The sequence below is a fragment of the Mastomys coucha genome, unplaced genomic scaffold, assembly GCF_008632895.1.
Source record: "Mastomys coucha isolate ucsf_1 unplaced genomic scaffold, UCSF_Mcou_1 pScaffold12, whole genome shotgun sequence".
In the NCBI taxonomy this organism is placed as follows: Eukaryota; Metazoa; Chordata; class Mammalia; order Rodentia; family Muridae; genus Mastomys; species Mastomys coucha.
The window spans coordinates 15,072,850-15,099,042 of record NW_022196894.1 but is presented as its reverse complement, the minus strand read 5'-3'; the positions used below and the strand labels follow the sequence as shown (position 1 = coordinate 15,099,042).

Below are 26,193 nucleotides of genomic sequence, written 5' to 3'. Positions count from 1 at the left end.
CTCCAGATGACACTCAGAACCCTTTCTACCTTGGCTCTAGCTTTCTCCTATGTTGTCCCACCTACTCCCCCAATGCTAGCAGGCTCCCTTCCCAACAGACCCCTTCCTCTACTGGGAATGGATCTATGCTGCCACTCCTGGTGACCTCAGCACGCTGCATCACTGTCCTGTCCACGTGCCACGTTGTGGGCCCAGGAGAGGGGGTCCCTGGGTAGCAGAGTGCCTGGCTATATCTCTGAGGTCTCTAGTGCTACAGAGTTGAGCTGAGGGTCTCACTCACCCTCTGACTGACCCAGCCCTTGAAGGTGAGTGGATTGATGTCCCTCTTATGGCCTGAAGGAGGCCATGCACTCTACATCTGTTCCTGAAATGGTGATGCATGCTTGCTTATCCACTAGACCAGGTTATGGGAGTGCTGAGGGAAAATTTTAGCTTTTTATTTTAGTTTTAATCCTTTTTGAGCGCTAAAACTGTATTTTTGTGCTTCTGAAATAAAGATTAAAATGAATAGTTGATAAAATACTTAATTTAGGACTTAATTTAAAATTAGTTTTTTCTGATGTCTAAAAGGCTTCCTTAAAGGCTGTGTTATCTTGGCCCTTTACTACACCATTGATAACATTTGACTTTTAACTTGGTACCAGAGAAGTAAAAGGTTTCTGTCATTTGTGATGATATTTTTAAATTTCTTTGCAGGTGGAAGAAGAAAGGTGCCACTTTGGCATGAAGATAGACTCACTTAGACGTCAATCTTTTAAGCTGAGTGCATTGTGATTTCCAATAATTGAGGCAGTGGTTCTAAAAGCTGTCTACATTAATGAAAAGAGCAATGTGGCCAGCTTGACTAAGCCGCCAGTGTGTGTACAGCGCGGGCAGGACGGCACCGGGTCTCGACGGACTTGTGCATGTTAGCAGTATAGATTTATGTAAGGTGGTTTAAAACTCTGGTCTTTTAAAGTAGTCTTAACTGCTCATAATAATGGAGACATATGAGAGTCCCTCTCCTCTCCCGCGTGAGCCCGCAGGAGAAGCGATGATGGAGAACCGAGCTTGCCCCTTCCAAGTGCTGCCCCATGAACAGTCTCCACCACCTCCCCTGCAAACGTCCAGTGATGCAGAGGTAATGGACGTTGGCTCTGGTGGTGATGGACAGTCCGAACCTCCTGCCGACGACCCATTCAACTTCTACGGAGCTTCTCTTCTCTCCAAAGGATCCTTCTCTAAGGGCCGCCTCCTCATAGACCCGAACTGTAGTGGCCACAGCCCGCGCACTGCCCGGCACGCACCTGCGGTCCGGAAGTTCTCCCCTGACCTTAAGTTGCTTAAGGATGTAAAGATTAGCGTGAGCTTTACTGAGAGCTGCAGGAGTAAGGACAGGAAGGTGCTGTACACAGGAGTAGAACGAAGCATTCGGCCTGAGTGTAACCAGCTCCTTAGTCCTGTCAGTGGGGACGTGCATGCTTGTCCCTTTGGCGGGAGTATTGGTAATGGGGTAGGCCTAGGGGGTGAGAGTGCAGATAAGAAGGATGAGGAAAATGAGCTGGATCAGGAAAAGAGAGTGGAGTATGCAGTGCTCGATGAGTTAGAAGATTTTACTGACAATTTGGAGCTAGATGAAGAAGGAACAGGCGGGTTCACGGCTAAAGCAATCGTTCAAAGAGACAGAGTGGATGAAGAGGCCTTGAATTTCTCCTATGAGGTATGTTGGTGACCAGTTCCCTGGAGGGCTCTGAGCAAAACCCAAAGAGAGGTTTGGAAGTGGCTTTATTTTTAAAAGCAGGGAAATCAAACAAAGTAAAACCCTGTGTGAGGTTAAATATTAATGTGGAGAAGAGAAAGATGTAAAGAGTTTACATTTCTAAAGTTCCTCAGTAGAAAGTTTGGCTAACATTGAGCCTTATTTCTTTCCAACCCGAGTCAGCAGCTGCTGCTGAAAAGCCTCTTTGGCTGGGTGTGCTCCTGGAGTAGACATGTTGATTTCACTTGTCATTTCAACCTGTTTGTTTTTCAGATGATCAAATGCCATCAGGGCATGCTCAGTCCCCATTGAGGGGCTCCTCTGTGTGCTCCCTCATACATGTGAACCTTGTCCTTGGTACCAAAGCATGGAGGGGTGTAGGGTCTGAACACTTTATTTTGCAGGATGACTTTGACAATGATGTGGATGCTTTACTAGAAGAAGGTCTCTGTGCTCCCAAGAAGAGGCGAATGGAGGAAAAATATGGTGGAGACAGTGATCATCCATCTGATGGAGAGACAAGTGTACAGCCAATGATGACCAAGATTAAAACAGTGCTCAAAAGTGAGTGAGTCCATCACAGATCCTGAGTGCTTCATGGCCCAAAACTCTTTCCTTCCCAAGAATATTTTGGGAGTTCTTTGGTGCCGGGCCTCAGTCTGGGTAGAGACACAGGTTTAAGTGTAGAATAATCGTGGGAGGTGAAAAGAAAACAAATTGGACACAAGTACTCAGACACACAACCCAGATTCGGATCTTGACAAATTCCATGGAAGCCCAGAGAGCTATAGACAATCCTTGCCTGGGGTGCATCAGTGTGTGCCAGAATAAAAGACCGGTAGTAGCCTGCAGATATGGAGGCTATATATTTTTGATGGGTTGGCAGGTGATAAGTTACCATCTAAATTTTGGTTCTGTTGCAAGTGAATCAGGAAAGCACCAACACTGTAGGGCAGGTGGAAGCTGTGAACAGAAGTACAAGTGTTTGGGAGATGTGCAGAGTGGCATATCTGATGACAATGGGAAAGCAGCTGGTAAGCACCCATGGTTGGATTACCAGGGTCTGTTGCCAGTGCAGGGAAAGTGTAGGACAAGTCACATGGGTGTTTATGTGGACTTGGCTTAGTGGCACCTATTACTCTGGTAAGGATCCCAGAATCAGTGGGGGGGCGGGGCGGGGTGGGGCGGGGCACATACAGCTCAGGACATAAGAGACCATAGGCTAAGGGCCTGAGGAGAAGGTGGAGATGTTGCCTTCCTTAAGTTGCTAAGGAGGTGGGAGGGTCTGCAAGGCTAGATACCAGATATTGTTGCATATGTTGGTGGTAGCCCAGCAGTGGAGATGTCATGATAGGTAAGATGTCATGATAGGCAATTTCAGACCAGGTGATCCTTGGCTCCAGCTTCTGGGAAGTTAAGTCTTTATCTTGGTGTTCCTGGAAGGTTTGCTTTATGCTTTTCTCAGGGTTCCAGGACTCTTACTTTGAGCTTCCCACAGGGCAGCAGTAGCCCTGACTTGTTCACTTACCTAGGAGGAGTAAAGGCAGGAGCATACAACTATTCAGACAGCTTGGTGGATTTGATTGCCTGTTATCAGATATGTGGCTGGGATAAACTTGTCTTACATTGTACTGGGGCCTACATTCTGTTTGATGCTTCTCCTGAATTAATCCCAATGTTTGTGTGTGAAGCAGCTCACCTTTGGTTAAGTTTCTGGAAGATATACCCATGGCATACTTCTGACCTGCAGGATTCCCTCTGGGTCCACACTGTGATGGTGACTGGTGTTGAGCACTGGGGTCAGGGTTTGGTCAGCATACTGTTGCTCCTGCCCTTCGCAGAGTCAGTTGCACCTTTTAAGTGATGCCTAGTGTTTAGGTTTTATTTATATATATTTTCTTTAGTTTCTTGATATCACAATTCTCCTAATACCTGTAAGGACAGATATTAGTTAAGGTGTTTTGTTAAGCCTTTTTTTGTTTATTTTTTTGTTTTGTTTTGTTTTTTCGAGGCAGGGTTTCTCCGTGAGTCCCGGAATTCACTCTGTAGACTAGGCTGGCCTCGAACTCAGAAATCCGCCTGCCTCTGCCTCCCAAGTGCTGGGATTAAAGACATGCGCCACCACCGCTTGACCAGGCTTTGTTTGTTTGTTTGGTTTTTTGTTTTTTGTTTTGTTTTGTTTTCGAGATAGGGTTTCTCTAAAGGTTTCTTTTTTTAAAAAAAAGACATTTATTTATGTATGTGAGTATACTGTCGCTGTCTTCAGACACACCAGAAGAGGGCATTGGATCCTATTACAGATGGTTGTAAGACACCATGGGGTTGCTGTGAATTGAACTCAGGACCTCTGGAAGAGCAGTCAGTGCTCTTAACTGCTGAGCCATCTCTCCAGCCCATGTTTTTTTTTTTTTTTTTTTTTCCTCCTGGTATTAGTTTTATCATTGAAGAGAGAAAAGATGAAAACAAGTCTGATACTTAAAACTGCCAGTAAAACGAAGAAAGGGTTGGAAGCAGTATTTTAAAAGCTGTGTAGAAGAATGCCATGCGATGGGGGCCCATGCTTGCCTTTAATCCCAGCACTCAAGACAGGCTGGTCTCCATGAGTTTAGGCCAGCCTGGTCTACAGAGTGGGTTCCAGGACAGCCAGGGCTGCACAAAGAAATCCTGCCTCAGAAAAAAACCACCCCCCACCCCAAAGAAAAAGAAAGAAGCAAGTACTCTAAAATGCTGAGCCATCTCTCCAGCTTGGCTTTGTTTGTGGAATCAAACCCAGGGTTTAGCTTATGGTAGTAAGGAAGTGTTATTTAGTTTCATGCTCCTGGTCACCAGGAACAGTGGCTGATACATTTGCAGTTTATTAGCAAAGTTTACTTACTCTAGTACTTGATATTGTGACTGGCAGATGGGAGAGTTCCAGTGTTCTGTGTGTTCCCAAGTGTTGGGTCAAAAGCTAGGGTAGGGACTTGCCTTGAATAACACTGTTTAGGGCTTCTTGGTCATTGGTTCTCCATGTAGAAGTCGTTACCTTGTTCCATATGCTATCCTATGGGTACAGTTAGGGTTCATCAGGCAGATAGAAATTTGGCAAAACCCACACAAATACAAAAACATGTTCAAGAGGCTTTGTCTGACACAATCTCGTGCTTATAAAGGGATTGCAGGATGTTTTTTGTGTTCTGTGCAGGTCGTGGCCGTCCACCTACAGAGCCATTGCCTGATGGATGGATCATGACTTTTCATAACTCTGGAGTCCCTGTTTACCTTCATAGAGAGTCTCGAGTGGTCACCTGGTCCAGACCCTACTTCTTGGGAACGGGAAGCATAAGGGTAGGGGAGTCATCTGTTATATATTTAGGCTTGTCGGCTTGTCAGCCTGTCAGACAGACTCAAAGTTGTCCTGATAACCTGCATCAATGTCACTTTCTACAGAAACATGATCCTCCTCTAAGCAGTATCCCCTGTCTACATTATAAGAAAATGAAGGACAATGAGGAACGGGAACAAAACTGTGATCTTGCCCCCAGTGGAGAGGTGTCACCTGTCAAGCCCTTGGGTAGATCTGCAGACTTAGATTTCCCTCTAGAAGAGCCTGACTCCATGGGTGGGGACTTGGGGTCCCTGGATGAGAAGGACCCACTGGGGGCTGAGGCAGCCACTGGAGCCCTGGGACAAGTGAAGGCTAAAGTTGAGGTGTGCAAAGATGAATCAGTTGGTAAGTATTCTGAAGAGCTTTCTTCCCTCCTTGCTGCATGAGTTTTCACTCCTACTATATTCTGTGCATCCTACTTCCTGGTTGTGTTTGAGAGGGGAATTTTGCCTATACAGCTCACAGGCCAGACAAGCCCTCCCTTCCTCCACTTTCAAGAGAAGGCTTGAGTGCAGCCCCACCCCCTACCCCCATGTAGGATCTAACTGCCAAAAGCTTCAGTAGACATGACATATCAGTGCCAACTAGCCTTTCTGTTTCTTTCCTTTTTTGTTTGTTGTTTTTTCGAGACAGAGTCTCTCTGTGTAGTCCTGGCTGTCCTGGAACTCACTCTGTAGACCAGGCTGGCCTTGAACTCAGAAATCTGCCTGCCTCTGCCTCCAAAGTGCTGGAATTAAAGGCATGACCCACTACTGCCCAGCTCTTTTTTTTTTTTTTTAAGATATATTTATTTTATTTATGAGTGTACTGTAGCTGTCTTCAGACACACCAGAAGAGAACATCAGATCCCATTACACATGCTTGTGAGCCACCATGTGGTTGCTGGGAATTTTGAACTCAGGACCTCAGGAAGAGCAGTCAGTTCTCTTAACTGCTGAGCCATCTCTCCAGCCCAGCCTTTTTGGTTTTAAATGACCTCTGAAGTCTTGCTCTTTCAGTACAATGTGCTCATGTAATATTGTTTAAATTTATCTGATGAGCTTAGAATGAGCCTGCAGTCATAAATTCAGCACCAAGAAACTGCCATTCTTCTGTGGCCAGCTCCCTCCTCTTCTGTTTCTGTTTTTTTGCTTTTCAAGTACTGGGCAGTGCTCTTGAGTTTTGCATTTGTCTAGTTATATGCTTGTATTTCTCTTTCTTGTTCCTTTAGCTTAGTTTTGTCCCTCAGATCCCTGGTGGTGTCAGAGCTCTTTCAGCCCACTTGCTGATTCACTTCCAAAGAGGACATGCAGCTTTCAGGATTAGGTTTTTTTTGTATGCTGTTGGTGTGAGGTGTCCTGTGAGGAATGTAGAGAGAGGAAGCTGCTATTGAGAGGTGTGTGTGTGAAATGGTTTGGGAAGAGGTGCATCAGTGCAGAATATTTGAGGAGGTGGAGAGCCAACTAGGTATGGTTTGTTACTGAGTTTAAAGGCCAGAGGCAAAAGTGAGATGGTCTGAGAAGGTGGTAGACACTTGCTCTTGGCAGTTAGGTATTTGCTGTTTTTTTGTGTGTATATTTAGTTTCTTCCAGCCCCAATACTCATTTTGTGTTAAGGGAAAAGCCTGAAGACTAGTGGTTTTCTTGTTTCTTGTTTGTTTATTTTAATCACCAATATTATTTTTGAATTGTTTTTCTTAGTTCAGATAAAGTAATTATATACCCTGGATTCTTTCCATAAGAAGCTTGCCAGAATGATTTGAAATAGCTATGGAAGGATCTTTCCTTGCTTTTGAGAGGGTTGAGGAAAGGGAATTCTGTATTGTGCATCCTGAACTTGTTTAATGGCATTGCTATTCTACACAGGTCTGAGGAGAACATGTTTCTTAGCTTTGGAAATCTGATAATGTAGTTTTCTGGTGTATCTTTGACAGATCTGGAGGAATTTCGTAATTACCTGGAGAAGCGTTTTGACTTTGAACAAGTAACTGTGAAAAAATTCAGAACTTGGGCTGAGCGGCGTCAGTTCAACCGTGAGATGAAGCGAAAGCAGGCGGAATCAGAGAGGCCCATCCTGCCGGCCAACCAGAAGCTGATCACTCTATCTGTGCAAGATGCACCCACAAAGAAAGGTGGGCCAGGCTTGTACTGTCACCATCAACAGATGTACCATGTTACTGTCATTTCTTCTTAGTCTGTGTTTATGAGTTGCACTTACCCCAAAGGTGTGTGTTTTTGTAGTACAGAGGCTGCCATGTTCATAGTGGTAAGCCCCTAATGAATGACTCTGATGTCAATGATCGAATTCCTGAGTTTACCTAAGATAGTTCTTTTTGTCACAGAGTTTGTCATCAATCCCAATGGGAAGTCTGAGGTTTGCATCCTGCACGAATACATGCAGCGTGTCCTCAAGGTCCGCCCTGTTTATAATTTCTTTGAATGTGGTAAGTTCAAACCCATTTTAGTCCTGAAGAGTCTCATACATCATTTTGGTCATGGCTGGAGGTGGGAGTGAGTACATTGGACCTGCTGGGTTGAATAGATAATGCAAGGCAAGGAGAAAGAGAAGTGTGGTGCAGGTGGAGTCTTGTTTTCATATCAGCGACCCTTGTCTTGAGAGGGAAGATTGCTCAGCCTTTCTTTCCCTTTGAGTTTGCCCCAGTTTCCCCCTTCTCCTTTTCTTGTCTTCTCTGCTCTGCCTTGGTGGCTTCTGACTGTTATGAGGAACAGTCCGTAATAAAGATTTCTGCTGTGCTTGAGTTCTTTCCCAATTTTCCTGTCCTGTGTCCACCACTCCCCATCTTCCAATGATGAGGAAGCCTTGATTTCACCATACTTTCTGCCAGCTCTGTCCTCTGTGGTTTCTTCCATACAGTTTATGAATGCCAGTGTGGTTGCCCTTGGGAGCTAAGACCTGGGATCACTTATTTTGGGGGGCAGGGTGGCTGTTTCTCAGGTGTCATTGATCCTATGCTTTGCTATTCTTGACAGTCCTGTCTGTCTTTCAGAAACTTCATTCCTACTTTGTCCCTGTACTGGGCAGCTCTGTCTCCAGCTTCTGCTTCCCCTTTGGATAATTTCCCATAGTGCCCCTTACTCTTTAACTTTCCCATCATGCCCTTTGCTGTCTGTGGTTTCCAACCTTATCTCAGCATCTCAGATAAGCATAGACATGATTTATTCAGGGGTATCTTGTCAGGGCTGGCTGACTTTGTGTTAGCATGCTTTTAATGTTTTGGGAAGTATTTTAAAATGAGTAATTTTAATTTTAAGAGAATCCAAGTGAGCCTTTTGGTGCCTCCGTGACCATTGATGGTGTGACTTATGGATCTGGAACAGCAAGCAGCAAAAAACTTGCGAAGAATAAAGCTGGTAATGTGGTTTGCTTGGTATATCAGTTACTTTTCCTGTTGTTGTGATAAGATAGCCCTACAAAAGCAACTTAAGAAAGGAAGGGGCTTGTTTTGCCTCATCAGTTTATCCTGGTGGGAAAGGCATGGTGCAGGAGCTTGTGGGTGCTGCTAAAATGGCATCTGCAGTCAGAAGCTTACAGCTTCCTTTCCCCTTTTTGTTCAGCCTAGGACCTCAGCCCATGGGATGGTGCCACTTACCGTTAAGGTGGGTTTTCCCACCTCAGTTTACCATATCTAGATGTTCTTCCACAAGTATGCCCTAGAGGCTAACTTAATTTAGATATTCATCACAGGCATGCCCAGGAGTTGGTAATCAGAATTAAACATCACATTTGGTATCCCAGAGACAAGCTGTATGCTGGGTCTTCATCTCTGATTAGCAAGGGGCTGAGTAATGCCTGCAGGTTTTCTTTTTCTTTCTTTTTTTTTTTTTGAGATTTATTTATTATTATACATAAGTATACTGTAGCTGACTTCAGACACACCAGAAGAGGGCGTCAGATCTCATTGGTGGTTGTGAGCCACTATGTGGTTGTTGGGATTTGAACTCAGGACCTTCAGAAAAGCAGTCAGTGCTCTTACCCCCTGAGCTGAGCCATCTCACCAGCCCTATAACTGTAGGTTTTTATGGTATAGGTTTAAGATTTTTATTCATATTACCTATTTTATTTTTATTTTATTTTTTTGTTTGTTTGTTTGTTTGTTTGTTTTGAGGCAGAGTTTCTCTGTATACCCCTGGCTGTCCTGGAACTCACTCTGTAGGCTAGGCTGGCCTAGAACTCAGAAATCCACCTACCCTTGCTTCCCAAGTTATGGGATTAAAGGCATGCGGCACCACTGCTCGGCTTATCTACTTTATTTTATTTAAAGATTTATTTATTTATTTTATTATATGAGTTCACTGTAGCTATATAGATGGTTGTGAGCCATCATCTCGTTGCTGGGAATTGAACTCAGGACCTCTGCTGTCTCTGGCCCTGCTCTTCCAGCTCAAAACTTTATTGTTATTATATGTAAGTACACTGTAGCTGCCTTTAGACACACTAGAAGAGGGTGTCAGATCTCGTTATGAATGGTTGTGAGCCACCATGTGGTTGCTGGGATTTGAATTCAGGTCCTTTGGAAGAACAATCAGTGCTCTTAACCATTAAGCCATCTCACTGGCCCTCACCTATTTTATTTTTAAAGGTGCATTTTAAAAAGATTTAAGTGTGTGTGTGTGTGCGTGTGTGTGTGTATGTGTGTATGTGTGTAATATGCATATACACATGTATGTACTACTAGTATGCTGATGCCCTCAGAGGCCAGAGCGGGCATTGGATTCTTTGGATTTGGAATTAAAGGAAGTTGTGTGTCACTTCATATGGGTGCTGAGAACCAAACCCAGAGCCTTAAGTGCCTTTAACCCTTAATGAGTCATCTCTTCTGTCCTGGTACTTTGATTCTTAAAACATCAGGTACTATAAGAGTAGTTTATAGTAAATGACTGTAATCTTAGTACTGAGAAGCTGCTACTGGACCATTGTGAATTTCAGGCTAGCCTTGGCTATAGAGCAATTCTGTCTTAAAACTAAGGGCTGGAGATATAATTAAGCTTTAGAGTAGGTCAAGGACAAAATATAATAATTACGTACTTATTGTAAATGATTTAAACTAAGAGTAAAAAGACTTGATGAGTTAGAAAGATGGCTTAGTAGTAAAGACCATGTAGTATTCTTTTACTAGAACCACGTTTGTCCTACTGTGACAAAGTTCCATGACCACAAGGCAGTTTTAGAATAAAGCATTTAATTGGGGCTTGTAGTTTCAGAGGGTGAATCCATGATCATCGTGACAGCAGGCAAGCATTGGAGCAGTAGCTTACAATTTATACCAGACCCACAAGCATGAGGCAGGGGAGAGAGAGGGAGGGAGAAAGAGAGAGGGAGGGAGCGAGCGCGCTAACTTGGAATGATATGGGCTTTTGAAGCCTCAAGCCACAAGGCCATGTCTCCGAATCCTTTTTTAAATGTTCCACCCCCTGGGGACTAAGCATTAAAAATCTGGAAACTACAGGGTGGGGTTGGGGGAAGAGGGGCATTCCCACTTAAATCCCCATATTTCCCAGAACCCACATTGGGCAGCTTACAAAGAACTTAACTCCAGCCTCTGGCTTCTGCACATACATATATACATAATTAAGATTCCTGCTGGGTGTGTGTGGTAAAACATATTTAATCCCACCATTTGGGAGGCAGAGACAGACAAATCTCTTAAATTTCAGGCCAAACTGGTCTACAAAGTTCCAGGACAGCTAGGGCTGTCTCAAAAACTATTAGATTTTTATTTAATTAATTTATTTTTTATTTTTTTTAAAGATTTATTTATTGTTATATGTAAGTACACTGTAGCTATTCTCAGACACACCAGAAGAGGGCGTCAGATCTCATTATGGGTGGTTATGAGCCACCATGTGGTTGCTGGGATTTGAACTCAGGACCTTCAGAAGAACAGTCAGTGTTCTTACCCACTGAGCCATCTCACCAGCCCAGATTTTTATTTTTTTATTATTATTATTTTGGGGGGGGGGTCGAAACAGGGTTTCTCTGTATAGTCCTGGCTGTCCTGGAACTCACTCACTCTTATAGACCAGGCTGGCCTCGAACATAGAAATCTACCTGTCTCTGCCTCCCAAGTGCTGGGATTAAAGGCGCGCGCCACCACTGCCCGACTGATTTTTATTTATTTATTTATTTTTATTTATTTATTTATTTTTTTTGGTTTTTCGAGACAGGGTTTCTTCTCTGTGTAGCCCTGGCTGTCCTGGAACTCACTCTGAAGACCAGGCTGGCCTCGAACTCAGAAATCTGCCTGCCTCTGCCTCCCAAGTGCTGGGATTAAAGGCATGTACCACCACCGCCCAGCTTATTTTTTTTTAAAAGTGAGTCTTAGGCTGGAAAGATGGCTCAGAGGTTAAGAGCACCGACTGCTCTATGAGAGGTCCTGAGTTCAATTCCTAGCAACTACATGGTGGCTTATAACCATCTATAATGGGATCTGATGCCCTCTTCTGGTTTGTCTGAAGACAGCACCAATATTCTCACATATAATAAATAAATACATTTTTTTTGTTTTGTTTTGTTTTCAAGACAGGGTTTCTCTGTGTAGCCCTGGCTGTCCTGGAACTCACTCTGTAGACCAGGCTGGCCTCGAACTCAGAACCACCTGCCTCTGCCTCCCAAGTGCTGGGATTAAAGCAAGTGCCACTACTGCCCAGCTAAATAAATCTTTTTAAAAAATGTATCTAAAGTGAGTCTTTATACTAGAGGGCCTCTTTCTACTGAATAACCCCAGAGTCCATGTTTTCAGTTCTTGATTCAGCCAAATGCAGATTTGGGTATGCTTAGAGCTAACTGGGCCATGTGGACCACATGCAAGTGTTTTGTTATTTTTATTTTTTATTTTGTTTTTGTTTTTTTGAGATGGGTCTCTGAGTGCTGAGACTAAAACATTCACTACCACACCTGGCATTTAAATCTGTTTTTAAACAGCAAAATGTGGGCATGCTAAGAAAAAAGACAGATTGTATGCTATCATCATCTTGAGGGGTTTTGATATTTGTATAGATTATTTCCTGAGTCCTTCAGACCTCAAATTGGGGATTAGATAGTCATTGGCACAGTGTTCATCCCAAGAACTGGTGTTTTCTTTTAGATACACTATCTTTGCCTTCTGCCTCTATGCAGAGATAGATAGCATGTTTGCACCCAGCTGTTTTGACCAGCATTGGGGTTATTTGGGTTCTTCTGAGCGGTGGAATATATTGTAGTTTAGTGTTAGGTTTACTTCTATCCCTGGCACATATAGAGCCATTCTAGATCTTTATCCTATGGGATTGTTATCTTTCAGAACTGGTCTCTGTACAGAACAAGAGATATGCCAGTTTTCTCAGTCTCACTAGGGCTTAGGGTCAGGAGGAGGATTTTCTACTTCTAAGAACCAGTTTCCATGCTATTGTTTTTTTTTAGTGGCCATTGCTTAGGACAATAAGTCTTTTTTTAAGATTTATTTTATATGAGTACACTCTAGCTGTTTCCAGACACACCAGAAGAGGGCATCAGATCCCTTTACAGATGGTTGTGAGCCACCATGTGGTTGCTGGGAATTGAACTCCGGACCTTTGGATGAGCAGTCAGTGCTCTTAACTGCTGAGCCATCTCTCCAGCCCAAGTCTTTCTATATCATGTTACTGGCTCTGTTCTTTTGCCCTCAGCTTACATGTTCTGCCTCAGTCTGCAAGATGTCCTGATATCTGTTTTGCTAACTTACTCATGCAGAGTTAGGAATTGAGCCAGGTCCTCATATGCAAGGTGCTCTACAACTGAGCTAATATCTAGCTTCTACTGTACATTTTAGAAGGATTTAGTCTAAAAAGACTTTTCAGTTCAATAAATTGTCAAGACTTTGAACAGATAACTTTTGAGATAGGACCTGGCAGATGAATGGAAACCTCTTCAGGCTTATTCTAAGCTATTCTTTACAAGGTTACCAGTCTATGTTCTGGACTTTGTGTCCTCCACCAATATTTCAGCCACTTACTCTTGACATCTGTACTGTTTGGTCTTTATTACAAACTTATTTTGCTGGGACGTCTTACCAACAATGCTGTGCTGGACCAGACAGCAATTAGTCCATGGGCTATTTATTGTATGTATTCTTTCCCCATTGTGACAGGTAGTGGCCTGTTCATGGTCCTTACACATGACTCTTACAGAGTTTCTCACATATGCCCATTTACCTGTTCTTAACAGCTGCTGTCCATGTGTTGTGGTCCATAGCAACCTGTTGTTAGTTTTTACCAAGCTATTTTTTTCATACACTACACAACTTGATTCCTCTAAAAACACAGATGGAGATGTAAGTTCCTCTCTTGGTAAAATTGGCATGTAAAACTTGCATCATCTCACTGTCCCTTTTCAGGATTCACTTGTTCTTTATGCCCTCATAATTCTACCTTATAAAGTGCTGTTCTTGTGGGCATGAGTGTGGGAGCCAGCATGTAGGCTCACTGCTTGCTCACATGGTTTTCTTTTGGGTTCCCCTCACCTCAGACTTTTTTTTTGTAGCCCGAGCCACACTGGAAATTCTCATCCCTGACTTTGTTAAACAGACCTCTGAGGAGAAGCCTAAAGACAGTGAGGAACTGGAGGTGAGTGTGGTGATCTTGTTCTCCTGGGAACTACCATACAGCCACTGACCCCGTTGCCTCAACCAGGGATGTACACCATGTCAAGGGTCTAATCATCAGCCTGTAAGAGGAACTTGCTTACCTTTGTGAAAACAGAGGAGAAAGTCTTGAAGACTTTACCCTTCAGTTGTGTATGTTACACATGTAAATCTATGATGGAAATGAATCTGGCAGAGTGTCTAAGATTGAGATTGTTGTTACAACTATCTAAAACCCTGTCCTGTAGAAACCTTTTAGGATAAATGTGGTTTTACAGCTATTCGTAGCAAAAGAGTTTAATCTTGGTTTTATATTGATTTCTTGTCTGTTCTAATTTTCTTGTGGTCACTGGTTATTTTAAAACCAGACTTTTGAGTTCTTTGGCCTTTGAACCCTTTTGTTATATTTGGATTCAGTTATGAAAGAGTCCTGAACATTTTTAGGAATTGTGTTGCCTTGGCTTTTCAGGGTTCTTGTGTTTCTACACTGTGTCTTGCATGCCTCTGTTGGGATAGGTATCTCTTCAAGTTATTAAATTTATTTAAATGGGAGACAAAGACAGGCACATCTCTGTGTGTTTGAGGTCAGCCTGGTCTACATAATTAATTCCAGACTAGCCAATAGCTTACATGGTGAGACCCTGTTTCAAAAAAACCAAAAAAATTTTTTATTTATATAGATTTTTAAGTTTTATGAGGGTCTTGTTAGTGGAGTCTTGTTGGTTTCTTGGGGTATGTTCCCCCTTTGCACTAAGAGAAAGCAGTCTCTGAAAACAGCAATTCCGTTTTTACATTACATTGATTTATTATTTACTTTTGTGGTTATGTATGTGTGTGGGTGAATGCATGCTGTGGTACAAGTGTGAAGGTAGAAGAACAACCTGAGGAGGAGTGAGTCCTTTTCTCCCACCATATGCATTCTGGGACTGAAACTCCAGCCCTCAAGCTTATGTGACAAGTGCTTTTTGCCATTGAGCCATTCTTTAACCCTTAACTACATTTAACTATGAGAAAAGGAAAGGTGTATGGGGTGAAGGTATAGGAAAATGTTCTGGCTTGGTGTGATATGGTAGTATATGCCTATAGTGCTAATACTGGGGAAGAAGAGGCAAGAGGACCAGAACAAGAACAAATGTGGGTGCTCAAAGTTAGCTTGAGTATCTAAGACCATGTGTCAAATCAAACCAAAAATAAAAATGGAAAGAAGACTTAAGTGATCACACAGGAACACTTAGAAAAGTAAGAAAGACAGTGCAAAAGGAAAGAAAAAGGAAAGGAGCCAACAAAACATCTTCACTCTTGCTGAGGACAAGAGAAAGGATGAGTCATTTTCCTCCAGGCTTGTTTTATAGGTGAGTGAAGTCCAAAACAATTCAGAAAAGAGCTTTTCTCAAACTGTGTTGCTGGGTTGAAGGTCCTGGTATGCAGGCCTAGTTATGCTGAAAGTGTAAGAGCCTCCCTCAGACTGCTTCTGTTAGCCTAGCTAAAGGAAAGGACATCCTCTCTCTCTCTCTGAGCACCAGAGGTCCTCTGCCTGGTGGGTTTGTGGTGAGAAGTTCTTTTGTTTTTGTGTGCATATGCATGTACATACAAACAATAATCTCAGGTGTACCTTAGGTACTAGCCATCTTTTTGGGGGGTATTTTTCTGCCTGGAATACCCAGTAGATTGGGTTGCTTAGCAAGTTCTAGGGATAAATCTGTCTTTTTATGCCTACATCATCACCATGCTTGGAATTAGTGTTGGTTCTGGGGATTGAACCCTGGATTTCATGCTTATGTGGAAAACACTTTGCCAACTACTTGAGTTATCTTCCCATCCTCTAGGGTAGAGAATTCTCCCCAGCAGCAGTTGATTTTTTCCACCTCTGAGAACATCCAAAGTAGTGAGGACAAAGCAATCTGCACTATCTAGCCAAAGGGTTCATCTTAAGTGTCCTGGCTTCAGTTCTGTTCTGCACTCCACTTGTATTCACACCTAGCAAGCTCCCTCTGCTTCCTTATTTGCTTGCTCTGGGCTTCAGTCTGATATAGTTGTCATGTACCATCTAAGTATATCTGTCTGAATCTGATTAATATCCAGTTTCCCAGGTTCACATACATTTTTTTTTATCTTTCCCTTTAATTAAAAGGTTAATATATTATTTCCCCACCCTCCAACCTTTTTGATGCCATCCCACCCCTACCCCCATTTTTGGGTAGTCAACTTAGCCAGTGGAGAACTTTGAAGTTTGGAGATAGGAAAATACAGGGTCTTCTTTCCCCAGCTTAATGGTATATAAGACTTCTCCTGAGATAGTTCCCCTCTATGACACCAGTGAGCAAGCTAGGAAGTGCTTGATTGCTGCGGGCCACCGATCTGGGCCTCCCTCAACCCGCGGGAGAAACGGGGGTCTTAGTCAGGTCGACAAGGCGTAGGCGAAGAAATGACGGCAGAGACGACACATGAAGTATAAGATCTAAATGTATTTCTTAGAAATGGCATCAGACTTTTACAGTCATTGCAAAAGAGAGATGGTAAATCTGGCAGCTCAATAGTTGAGGTACATCTGAGGCTATCTAAAACATACTGGGTCTAAAGCAGCAGCTATCTCCTCTGAACTGGTGCTGCATCCCCCCGGGCCCAAGTGCTCTGGGGGGACTGCGAGAGATACATGAATCTGAGTCTTAGCCCATCTAAGTTCTAGTGCTAGTCCTGCATGTGAGTCCAAGTCCTTCTTCTCCCAGTCCTAGTGCTAGACTGAAGCAAGCCACCCCCATACCAAGGTCAGCAAGGTCTGGTAGCTAGGTGTGAAACAGGAGGAAGAGGGGTGGAGCCCTCCCTGTTGAGGTATTCTTATGCTAATTCTCTGGTTCTTGCTGGAGGCAGGCAGAGGGGAATCCGGACCTAACACTTTCAGCTAATGTCTTAGAGTGAGAGAAACCCTTCAATTACTCTCTAGTGTGTAAAACATTAAACTAGGATAGTTGGAAACATTGTGTTGGCCAAGAGACAATGTCCAATCTTAACTATTTACAAATCATTACTTGGGGTAGCTTTATGCCTAATTATGAGGCCGTGTTGACGATTGGAAAGACTGATCTGGAACAGGTCTGAGTTAGGGGATACCAGCGACTAGTCTGAAATCCAGGAGGCACAGATCTCCTTTTGAAGTCTTATTGCCTCTTATCCTTTATCAGGATTTTATCCCCAATATTTTGGATGTGACTGGAGTAGACGAGTGTGCGTGGTACTTGATTACAGGAATTTTTTTCCCTAATATTTTCCTTAAATTTATTTGTGTATGTGCATGGAAATCAGAGGACAACTTGTGAGAGTTGGTTCTCTCCTTCTACTATATTGGTTCTGGGGATTGAAAGTAGACTGTTGGCTTGGTGACAAGCGCTTTTTTTTTTTTTTACCTATTTAGCCATCTCTATAGCCCTATATAAAGAATTGATTGATTTAACTTCCTAGCCCATACTGCCTTTTACCCTTTCTGGTTTCTGATAAGAAACTGTTTTGGGAATAGAAGTACCACAAATTTAAATTCATCCTGGGCTAGGCAGTAAAACCTGTTTCAAAAAATAGAACACCAAAGACTGGGTATAACTTGATGGCAGAGCACTTTACTAATATATATATATAAGGCCCTGGGTTTGATTTCCAGCATTGGAGGGGAGAAAAAAGAAAAGGAAAAGCAAACAAACATTGCTTGTTAACCTCTGAGTTTTCTGTGTCTGCTGAATAGATTCTCTTCTGCTTTCAAGAAGCTCTGTTTGGCCTTCAATGGATGAGTCTACAAACAGATGCGTGAGTTTATTCCACTTGGAATTTATTTAGCTGCTTCTTTTTATTTTTTCTTTTTTATCTTTTTTTGAGACAGAATCTGTCTCTGGGTGTTCTAGAACTCAACTACATAGACCAGGTTGGCTCTGAACTCAAAGATATCCACCTGCTTTTGCCTCCTGAGTGCCAGGATTAAAAGCATGAGCCACCACATGGGCTAGTGTAGTTTTTTTTCCCCCAAGACCAGGTTTTGCTGTGCAGCCTGGGCTATCTTGGAACTTGATCTATAGACCAGGCTGGCCTCGAACACATAGGGATCTGAGTACTGAATTAAAGGCATATGCCACTACCTTCTGTCTACAAACTTTTATACTTAATGATAGTTTTAATTTGTCCTAAAGGTTTCTGCAACTCTGCCTTAGTTTTATTTTTGTTCCTCAGACTAGATAATTTCAATAGACCTACCTTCATGTTTGCTGATATTTCTTTTGCCTATTTGAGTCTACTAGGAAACACCTCTAGAGAATGTTTTAAAATCCCTACTTTGCTCTTCCTCTTGTATTAGGAAGAGGATCTTGGGCCTTTGACATTCGAGACAAGAACTCTGTCCCTGAGTCATAAATCCAGCCTCATCCCCACTTCTACCCTTGTGTGTGTGTGTGTTTGTTTTGAGACAATGTCTCACTGTATAGCCTTGCTGTCCTGGAACTCTTTATATAGATCAGGCTGACCTCTGCCTTCTATAGATCCACCTTCCTCTACCTCCCACTGCTGGCATTAAAGGCATATGCCATCAGAGGTTATGAACACTTACTATTCTTGCAAAGGACCCAAGTTTGGACCTAAACGTTGGGTGGGTAACAACCACTGGTACTTCCAGTTCCAGGGGATTCAGTACAAACATAATTAAAAAATGATAAAAGTAAATAATAAATAATAAAAGTAGAAGCTGGAGAGATTGTTGAATGCTTGAAGACCTGAATTGGTCCCCCTCACCCCCATCCCTCTTTCCAGATTTGATGCTCTTTTTTGGCCTTCATGGTCACTGTATACACGCAGTACACAGATATGCATGAAGTCAAATCACCTGTAATTACAAATACATTTTTTTTTTAGAAAGAGTATTAAACTCAGCAGGAAACTCAAGTACATTAGATTGGTATTTCAAAGAGTAGAATTGGGCAGGCACAATCGATCATCAATAGGAGGAGAGGACCTCGGCCCTGTGAAGGTTCTGTGCCCCAGTGTAGGGGAATGCCAGGGCCAGAAAGTGGGAGAGGGCGGGGTGGCATGGGGAGGGGGGAGGCAACAGGGGTTTGTTTTTGTTTGTTTTTTTGTTTTTTGGAGGGGAAACTGGGAATGGAGAAATTCGCATGTAAATAAAGAAAATATCTAAAAAAAAAAAAGAATTGGGCAGGCAGGCTAGAGATCTTATCAGCTACCAGTAGGAGGGAGATAAGGTACAGACAGAACAAATGAGGACAGGCATGCCAGTAGAAAAGAGCTTGGTGATGTGGACCTTTGTCCTTTGTAGGATGTTTGTCTGTCTGTGTTCGTTTCTAGCTACCTGTCAGTGTCAGAAGTTAATAACTGGTGTCTACTTAACTCTATCTTCTTTCAGAGACAAGGCCTCACTGTGTAGCTGTCTTGGTTGCTGTGGAACTCACTATATTATTGTATCAAAGATAGGGTATGAATGACTATCTGCTACTATCAGTTTACCTTCTAGGTCTTTTAATTTATTTATTTTGTGTGTGTGCGCATGCGCGCTCACACAAGTGTGCACATACATGTAGGCTTATGCTCATGTTGTGTGTATATGGAGGCCAGAGGACTATATGATAAAGTTAGTTCCCTCATAACTTTGCTTTGTTCTAAAGATAACTAAGTTTATGTGGCAAAGCATCTTTACTACTGAGGCATCTTGCTGGCACTTCCTTTGGGCCCGTTTGTCACTGAAACACCTGTACTGGTATATTTATGCTCTAACAATATAGAAGACCAGCTCGTAAAAATGATTTATTGGCAGCTTGGAGATGGTCTCTTAAAACTAGTCTCATTTTAAATGTAAAACAAAACAGAAAAATGCATTTTTCCATTCATTTATTTTATTTTTTTAAGATTGATTTTATTTGTATGTGTGTCTGAGTGTCTGCCATGTGAGTGCAGGTACCCAGGGAGGCTAGGACCCCTGGAGCTGGACTCACAGGCAGCTCTAAGCTGCCTAACATGGATGTTGGGAAATAATTTCGGATCCTGTAGAAGAGCTGTAAGCACTCTTAATTGCTGAGCCATCTCTGTAGCCTTGTGTGTATTATGTGGGTACATGCATGCCACTGCACACATGGAGAGTTCAGAGGACCATCATATAGATTCCAAGGGTTGAACTCAGGTTTTCAAACTTGACAGTAAATACCTTTATCCACTGACCTATTTCTTTCTATGTTTCTTCCTTTCTCCCTTTCTTTCTCCTTTCTTTCTAAGTTTTTTTTTTTTTTTGGTTTTTCGATCTTTCTAAGTTTTTGTTTGCTTATTTGCTTGTTTGTTTGTTTGTTTTGCTTTGTTTTTTTGAGACAGAGTTTCTCTGTATAGCTCTGGCTATCCTGGAACTCAGAAATCAGCCTGCTTTTGCCTCCCCAAGTGCTGGGAATAAAGGCATGTGCTACCACAGCTGGGCTTGTTTGTTTGTTTGTTTGTTTAATTTATTTATTTTATGCAAATGAGTACACTATTGCTCTCTTCAGCATGCACCAGAAGAAGACATCAGATCCCATTATAGATGGTTGTGAGCCATCATGTGGTTGCTGGGTATTGAACTCAGGACCTTTGGAAGAGCAGTCAGTGAGTGCTCTTAACTGCTGAGCCATCTCTCCAGCCTGATCCACTGAGCTATTTCAACACCGCCTTATTATGAACCATTGATCATTGCCATAATTGCCTCAGAGAAAGCTGTATCTGTAAAGAGGTTGGTTGCAGAATGATCCTTTATTCCTGTTTAGTATCCCTTACTGCCTTTAAACCAGCTGATTGATTGATGAATTAATTAAGTTTATTTTGTTCTGCCAAGAATTGAACTCATGGCCTTGCACTAGCTAGGCATGTACTTTGCCACTGCCCTCCAAACTGCTGAGCTATCTCTCTCTGGTCCCCCCCTCCTCTTTTTCAATATTTATTTAATGTATGTGAGTACATTGTCGTTGTCTTCAGTCACACCAGAAGAGGGCATCAAATGCCCACTACAGATGGTTGTGAACCACCATATATGGTTGCTGGGAATTGAACTCAGGCCCTCTGGAAGAGCTGTCAGTGCTCTTAAGTGCTGAGCCATCTCTCCAGCCCACGAGTCCCTATTTTTATTATAGTTACTTACACATATGTGTCAATGTGTTTGTGGGGATGGGGGGGTTGCCTAGAGTAACAAGAAGTGTTGGATCCTTTCGGAGCTTTAGTTATAAGACAGTTACGAGTTACCCAACATGGGTGCTAGGAGCCAATTTGGGTCCCCTGGAAGAGCAGTGCTCTTTATTGAACGCCATCTTTCCAGTCTCTAGTCGTGATCTCTTTAATTTTGTGATGTGTGCTTGTTTATGTCTGTGTGTGTAGACCACAGATCATCATTGAATGTCATTTCTCAGATACTTTCTATCTTGTTTTTTGACATAGAATCTCTTGCCTGGCCTGGTACTTCCCAGTTAGACCAGGATGGCCAGCCAGTAAGCCCTGTCTGTACTGGAATTCACTCTGTAGACCAGAATGGCCTTGAACTCATAGAAATCTACTTATTCCTACTTCCCGAGTGCTGGAGTTAAAGGTGTATGGTGTGTGTAGTTCCCCAACCCCTATTAAAGGCATATCTACCACTAAGCCTGCCAGTCTATGCTTTTTATGATGGGTAATTGAAGTCTCAGGAATAGTTTCTATTTCCTGTTCTTCCCCTATATAGGACCATCTATACTTAACAATTTGTATGTCTCACAGAGCACAACAGGACAACCAAAGTTAGTTATTGCTGTTACTATTTGTTTACTGGTGCTACTATAACAAAGTATCAAAAACTGGGCAAAGTAAACCACAGAAATTTAGTTTCCTTGGTTCTAGAGGTCAGAAGTCCAAAATAGTAGTGTCAAGTTTGTTAGTTTCTTCTAGATACTGCCAGAGACATCTGGTTTCTGGGATGACTATCTTCATGTTTATGCTTTTCCTTAAAGGAATCTCATTTCTGTTTGTAAAGAATTAACTCCTGGGATAGGGCTGAGTCCTCACATAGGGCCCACTTACCCATGTACTTAACTCACTTTCCGAGGTACTAAGGGGTGAGATTTCAACTTGTACATTTTGGAGCAGTTTATAGTTCAACTTGTAATAATATTTTTCCCAGATAATAATTGCAAAATATCTGTATTCTTGAGTCTTAATTTATCTGTTTTTTTTGTAGCATGTCTACTAAGTCAGTACACTTAGATTAGCTGATCATTGGTTAGTGATTTCCTTGTACTAGTAGTAGGTCTCTTAGCCTTTGCTTTTGTTAGTAGCTGGTGGTTTTTATTACATACAGATCCTGCTCACATTTTATTCTTAGATTGTCCCACTGTAGTGAGTAATCCTTTGGTTGTATTTTGTTGCTAGCATGTAAATACAACTTACTGTTTGTGAATTGATTTTCTTTTTTCCTTCTTTCCTTCCTTCCTTCCTTCCTTCCTTCCTTCCTTTCTTTCTTTCTTGGCTGTTGTTGTTTTTGAGACAGGGTTTCTCTGTGTGGCCCTGGCTGTCCTGGAACTTACTCTATAGACCAGGCTGGCCTCAAACTCAGAAATCCACCTGCTTCTGCCTCCCAGGTGCTGGGATTAAAGGTGTGTGCCACCACTGCCCAGCCAATATTGATTCTTCTAAAGCATGCATCCCCGAACTAGTCCTACTTGGCATGGTATATATTCCTTTCTTTGACATGGTATACATTCCTTTGTATTGATTCTATTTATCGACTGTGTATGTGTGTGTGTCTGACTTCTGTGTGTGTTTGCATATGAGGGGTATTTTTTATTAAAGTGTGTTTGTGTGTGAGCACAGGCGCTACAAAACACTCATGGAAAACAGGAGAGCTTTGTTCTTCTACCTTTATATGGGTTCTAGGGAGTAAATTCAGATTGCCAGCCTTGCTCAGCAAGCACTTTCTTCATTAAGCCAGCTTGCCGGCTCCTTGTTTGCTTTCGATAGGGGATTCACTATGTAGTACTAACTATCCTAGCTATGCAAATCAGACTGGCCTTGAACAACTCACAGAAGTCTACCATCTGAGTGTTCGAATTAAAGGTGTGTTCTGCCAAGATCAGTGTGTTACTTTTTGTGACAGGGTCTAGGTACATAGCCTAGGCTGGCATGGAATTCAGGATTCTCCTGCCTTATTCTCCTGAATGATGGGCATTTAGGCACACACCACTATGATACTCTTCATAATTTTCCTATCTGTGTTTGCAAGGGTTACTGTTTTGTAGGTTTTGATTGGTTTAGTTTTTGTACTTTCTCCTGGTGTTAATATGGTACAGGTAGCATCATAAACTAAGCTATGAAGTATTCTCTTTGAGTTTGTGTATAGTTGATATTTTTCTCCTTAAAATGTGGAGTCGTCATTATCAATGAAATCATCTGGACCTCGAGTTTTCTTAGTGGGATAGTTATAACCTCAACTTTTGTTGACGAGTGGATATTGCTGAAGGCTGATTTTTAAGATAGTGTTCCTCAGTATCTAGATTGTAGTTTTTTTTGGTTTAGGTGGGGGTTGGATGTTTTGTTTTGTTTTGTCTTTTTAGATGGGGGGAGGAGAGAATGCAGGACATTGAGATAGGGTTTCTCTGTATAGCCCTAGCTGTCTTGGAACTCACTCTGTAGACCAGACTGACCCAGAACTCAGAGATCTGCCTGCCTCTGCCTCCCAAGTGGGATTAAAGACATGTGTCACCATCACCCAACTTAGATTGTAGTTTTTCATGGGCTATATGAGCAACTTGTGCTTCTTTGCCATCTATGGGCTCTGGGCGCTCCAGTCTTCCAGGCTGTCTTTCAAAATACCAATGATTATCTGTAAGTCATTTTGCCATTTGATTGCACTTGAGAGATACTCCACAGAGATGCTTGCTGTGGGCGTTATGCTCAGAATTTTATACCAGACACAGACATCTTTGAGTTTCTGAGTGTATGTTTTCCAGTGACTATACTCAGGTTCTTCCAGGACAGAGTTTGGGTTTCAGATAAGCTGGCCATCTGTCAGCTGTACCCTGATGGTCAGGTACTAATGGCTGGGTAGAACAGGGTTATATAGGCTGAGCATAGCACATGTTGCTAATCAGTTGGCTTCCTTCCTGGTTCTTATAGTTAGTTCCAGGGTCTAACTCCTGATGAGATGGGTGACTTCCCTACATTTGAGGGCGGAGGCATCTTTTGATTCCTATTTAAAGACAACCAAACCACGACAGTTGGAGTTCATGCTTGCCAGTCTTGGCTGGACTCTTTATGTAAGAGTTTCCTCTACACTGTTGTTACTGTGAGCAGTACAAACACAGAGAAAAGCTATTCATACGTCATTCTAGAAAGGTCTTGATTTAGTTTATTCATGTGACCCAAGGTCTGGACTCTAGGGCTCTACAGACTGCTCTCTATTGGGCTAGTGAGAGATTTCCCCACCCAGCAGATCCTCTGCCTGGTGGGCCCCATTGTTTCATGTTTGTTTCAAGCTCTTTGTTCCTATTTGCTTGACAATTGAAATTTTTATTTTGTTTCCCGGATATTCTGGTTTGGGTTGTGTAGTCTCTGAAAAGGATCTGTTGAGGGGCTAATCTCCAGTACCTGAGAATTTGGCATTACTTTGGAGAACAGGTTGTTATAGGTATAATTTATTGACATGTGGTTGAATAATTGTGACTGGTTTTCCAGAGGGGAGAAACAAAGAAAACATACTGAGTATAGATTGACTTGCTGCTCTCATAAGCCATAGGAGCTAGGCCACCGGAAATTGAGTCTTCCCATGTAGTTTCTGCAGGAGGAGTAGAACTTTGCTGACTACCTTGAATTTTTACTTCTAGCCTTTATTTAGAGTTGTGAGAGCACACACTGTGGTTGCTAAAAGTCACCCAGTTTGTGGTATAGATATGTATTGCTTAGATGATTTACTTATGGAAACCATATAGAGTGTACCTACACAAACTAGGATGACTCTAATGTTGCTAGGCTATAAAATCCTATGGGACTTTGAGTACGTGATCTACCATCAACTGGTAGATTTATCAGTGCATGACTCTACCATTTCTGCAGCCTGTCCCAGAGGTAGTCTGTACATAGAGTAAGCTGAGCTGTTTGGCAATCTTCTGTTCATTGAGTACAGGGTCAGTCAGGGATCAAGGCAGGGATCTGTTAGCTACTCAATTCTGACCCTTATCCTTTGTCCCATGCATTTCATGGCTCTCCTCGTATCCCCAGCCTACTTGAACCTTGCTGTGCAAAATTTCTCTCTCTGCATATCTTAGTTACTTTTCTATTGCTCTGACAAAACACTATGGCCAAGGCAATTTAGAGAAGAGTTCATTGGGGCTTAGAATTTCAGAGGGTTAATCCACAACTATGAGAGGCATGGTGGCAGGCAGGCATGGTGTTCAAGAAGTAGCTAAGAGCTCACATTTCATCCACAAGCAGGAGGCAGGGAGAGGGAAGAGAGAATGAATCTAACTAGGAATGGGCTTTTGAAACCTTTAAAGCTCACTCCAGTGATATACCCTCTCCAACACAGCCACACTTCCTAATCCTTCCCTAATAGTTCCATCAGAGATATCTGGAATATGGCATGCTTTATTGAGGTAACAAAAAAAGATGTTCATTGTCTGAGGGAAACACAGTGTGGCACAACTGTTTGAACCTGCTTGGGATTCACAAACATGTGCTTTGTGTTTTAGTATTTTAACCACATCAGTATTGAGGATTCACGAGTCTACGAGCTGACAAGCAAGGCTGGGCTGTTGTCTCCATATCAGATCCTCCATGAGTGCCTTAAAAGGTAGGGTAAGCCGTACTTCTGTTAAGAATCAGGTCACGGAAGCTCTGGATAACTGAAATTAGTGTGTGGAGAATCTTCCATGGTCTGCTGAACATCTAGGGAGGGGTTTGGGTTTTCTTTGGAGAGCAATTAATGGACTTGGTTGGATAGTAGCCCCCCCAGAAGTCACCATGTATAAGCATTATCGAGTAATGTCTTGTCATCTTTCTTTTCTCCTAAAGAAACCATGGAATGGGTGACACATCCATCAAGTTTGAAGTGGTTCCTGGGAAAAACCAGAAGAGTGAATATGTTATGGCATGCGGCAAACACACAGTGCGCGGGTGGTGTAAGAATCTGTCTCTTCCCCTGCTTCCCTCATAGGCTGGTGTGTTTTCAGAGGACTGCTAGGGTATGGCTAGCATTTTCTGATATGAGGGTGTATGGCCTGGTCTGCTACTACTGCTCTGACAGTCATTCTAAGCACCAGTTTTTTGTGTTGGCCATCACACCTTCATCTGAAATTAGGTGGTCATCCTCCTTGCATTCTCCCTCCTGTTCCATTGTGGCTATGACTTCTAACCAGCCTGACTGGTGGGAGAAGGGGACTGCTTTCTTAAGGCGGTGACTGGGGTGCATCCTGATGGCTACCCATCTGTCTGCACTCCTATATTTGGTCTCTAGGCACCATCTTCCTCTGGTTT

General features: G+C 42.6%; 1 protein-coding gene across 1 annotated transcript in view; it reads left to right on the top strand.

Annotated features, from left to right (window-relative positions):
- Dgcr8 (DGCR8 microprocessor complex subunit) overlaps positions 1 to 26,193 on the top strand; it is a 35,333-nt gene that overhangs the window by 3,991 nt on the left and 5,149 nt on the right. Inside the window, exons 2-11 of the mRNA XM_031363343.1 lie at positions 697 to 1,699; positions 2,143 to 2,302; positions 4,923 to 5,065; positions 5,168 to 5,450; positions 7,018 to 7,215; positions 7,426 to 7,527; positions 8,357 to 8,455; positions 13,602 to 13,684; positions 25,410 to 25,510; positions 25,732 to 25,838. Coding sequence (XP_031219203.1) covers positions 980 to 1,699; positions 2,143 to 2,302; positions 4,923 to 5,065; positions 5,168 to 5,450; positions 7,018 to 7,215; positions 7,426 to 7,527; positions 8,357 to 8,455; positions 13,602 to 13,684; positions 25,410 to 25,510; positions 25,732 to 25,838 — 1,996 coding nt within the window. The 5' untranslated portion in view covers positions 697 to 979. The remainder of the gene's footprint in view (positions 1 to 696; positions 1,700 to 2,142; positions 2,303 to 4,922; positions 5,066 to 5,167; positions 5,451 to 7,017; positions 7,216 to 7,425; positions 7,528 to 8,356; positions 8,456 to 13,601; positions 13,685 to 25,409; positions 25,511 to 25,731; positions 25,839 to 26,193) is intronic.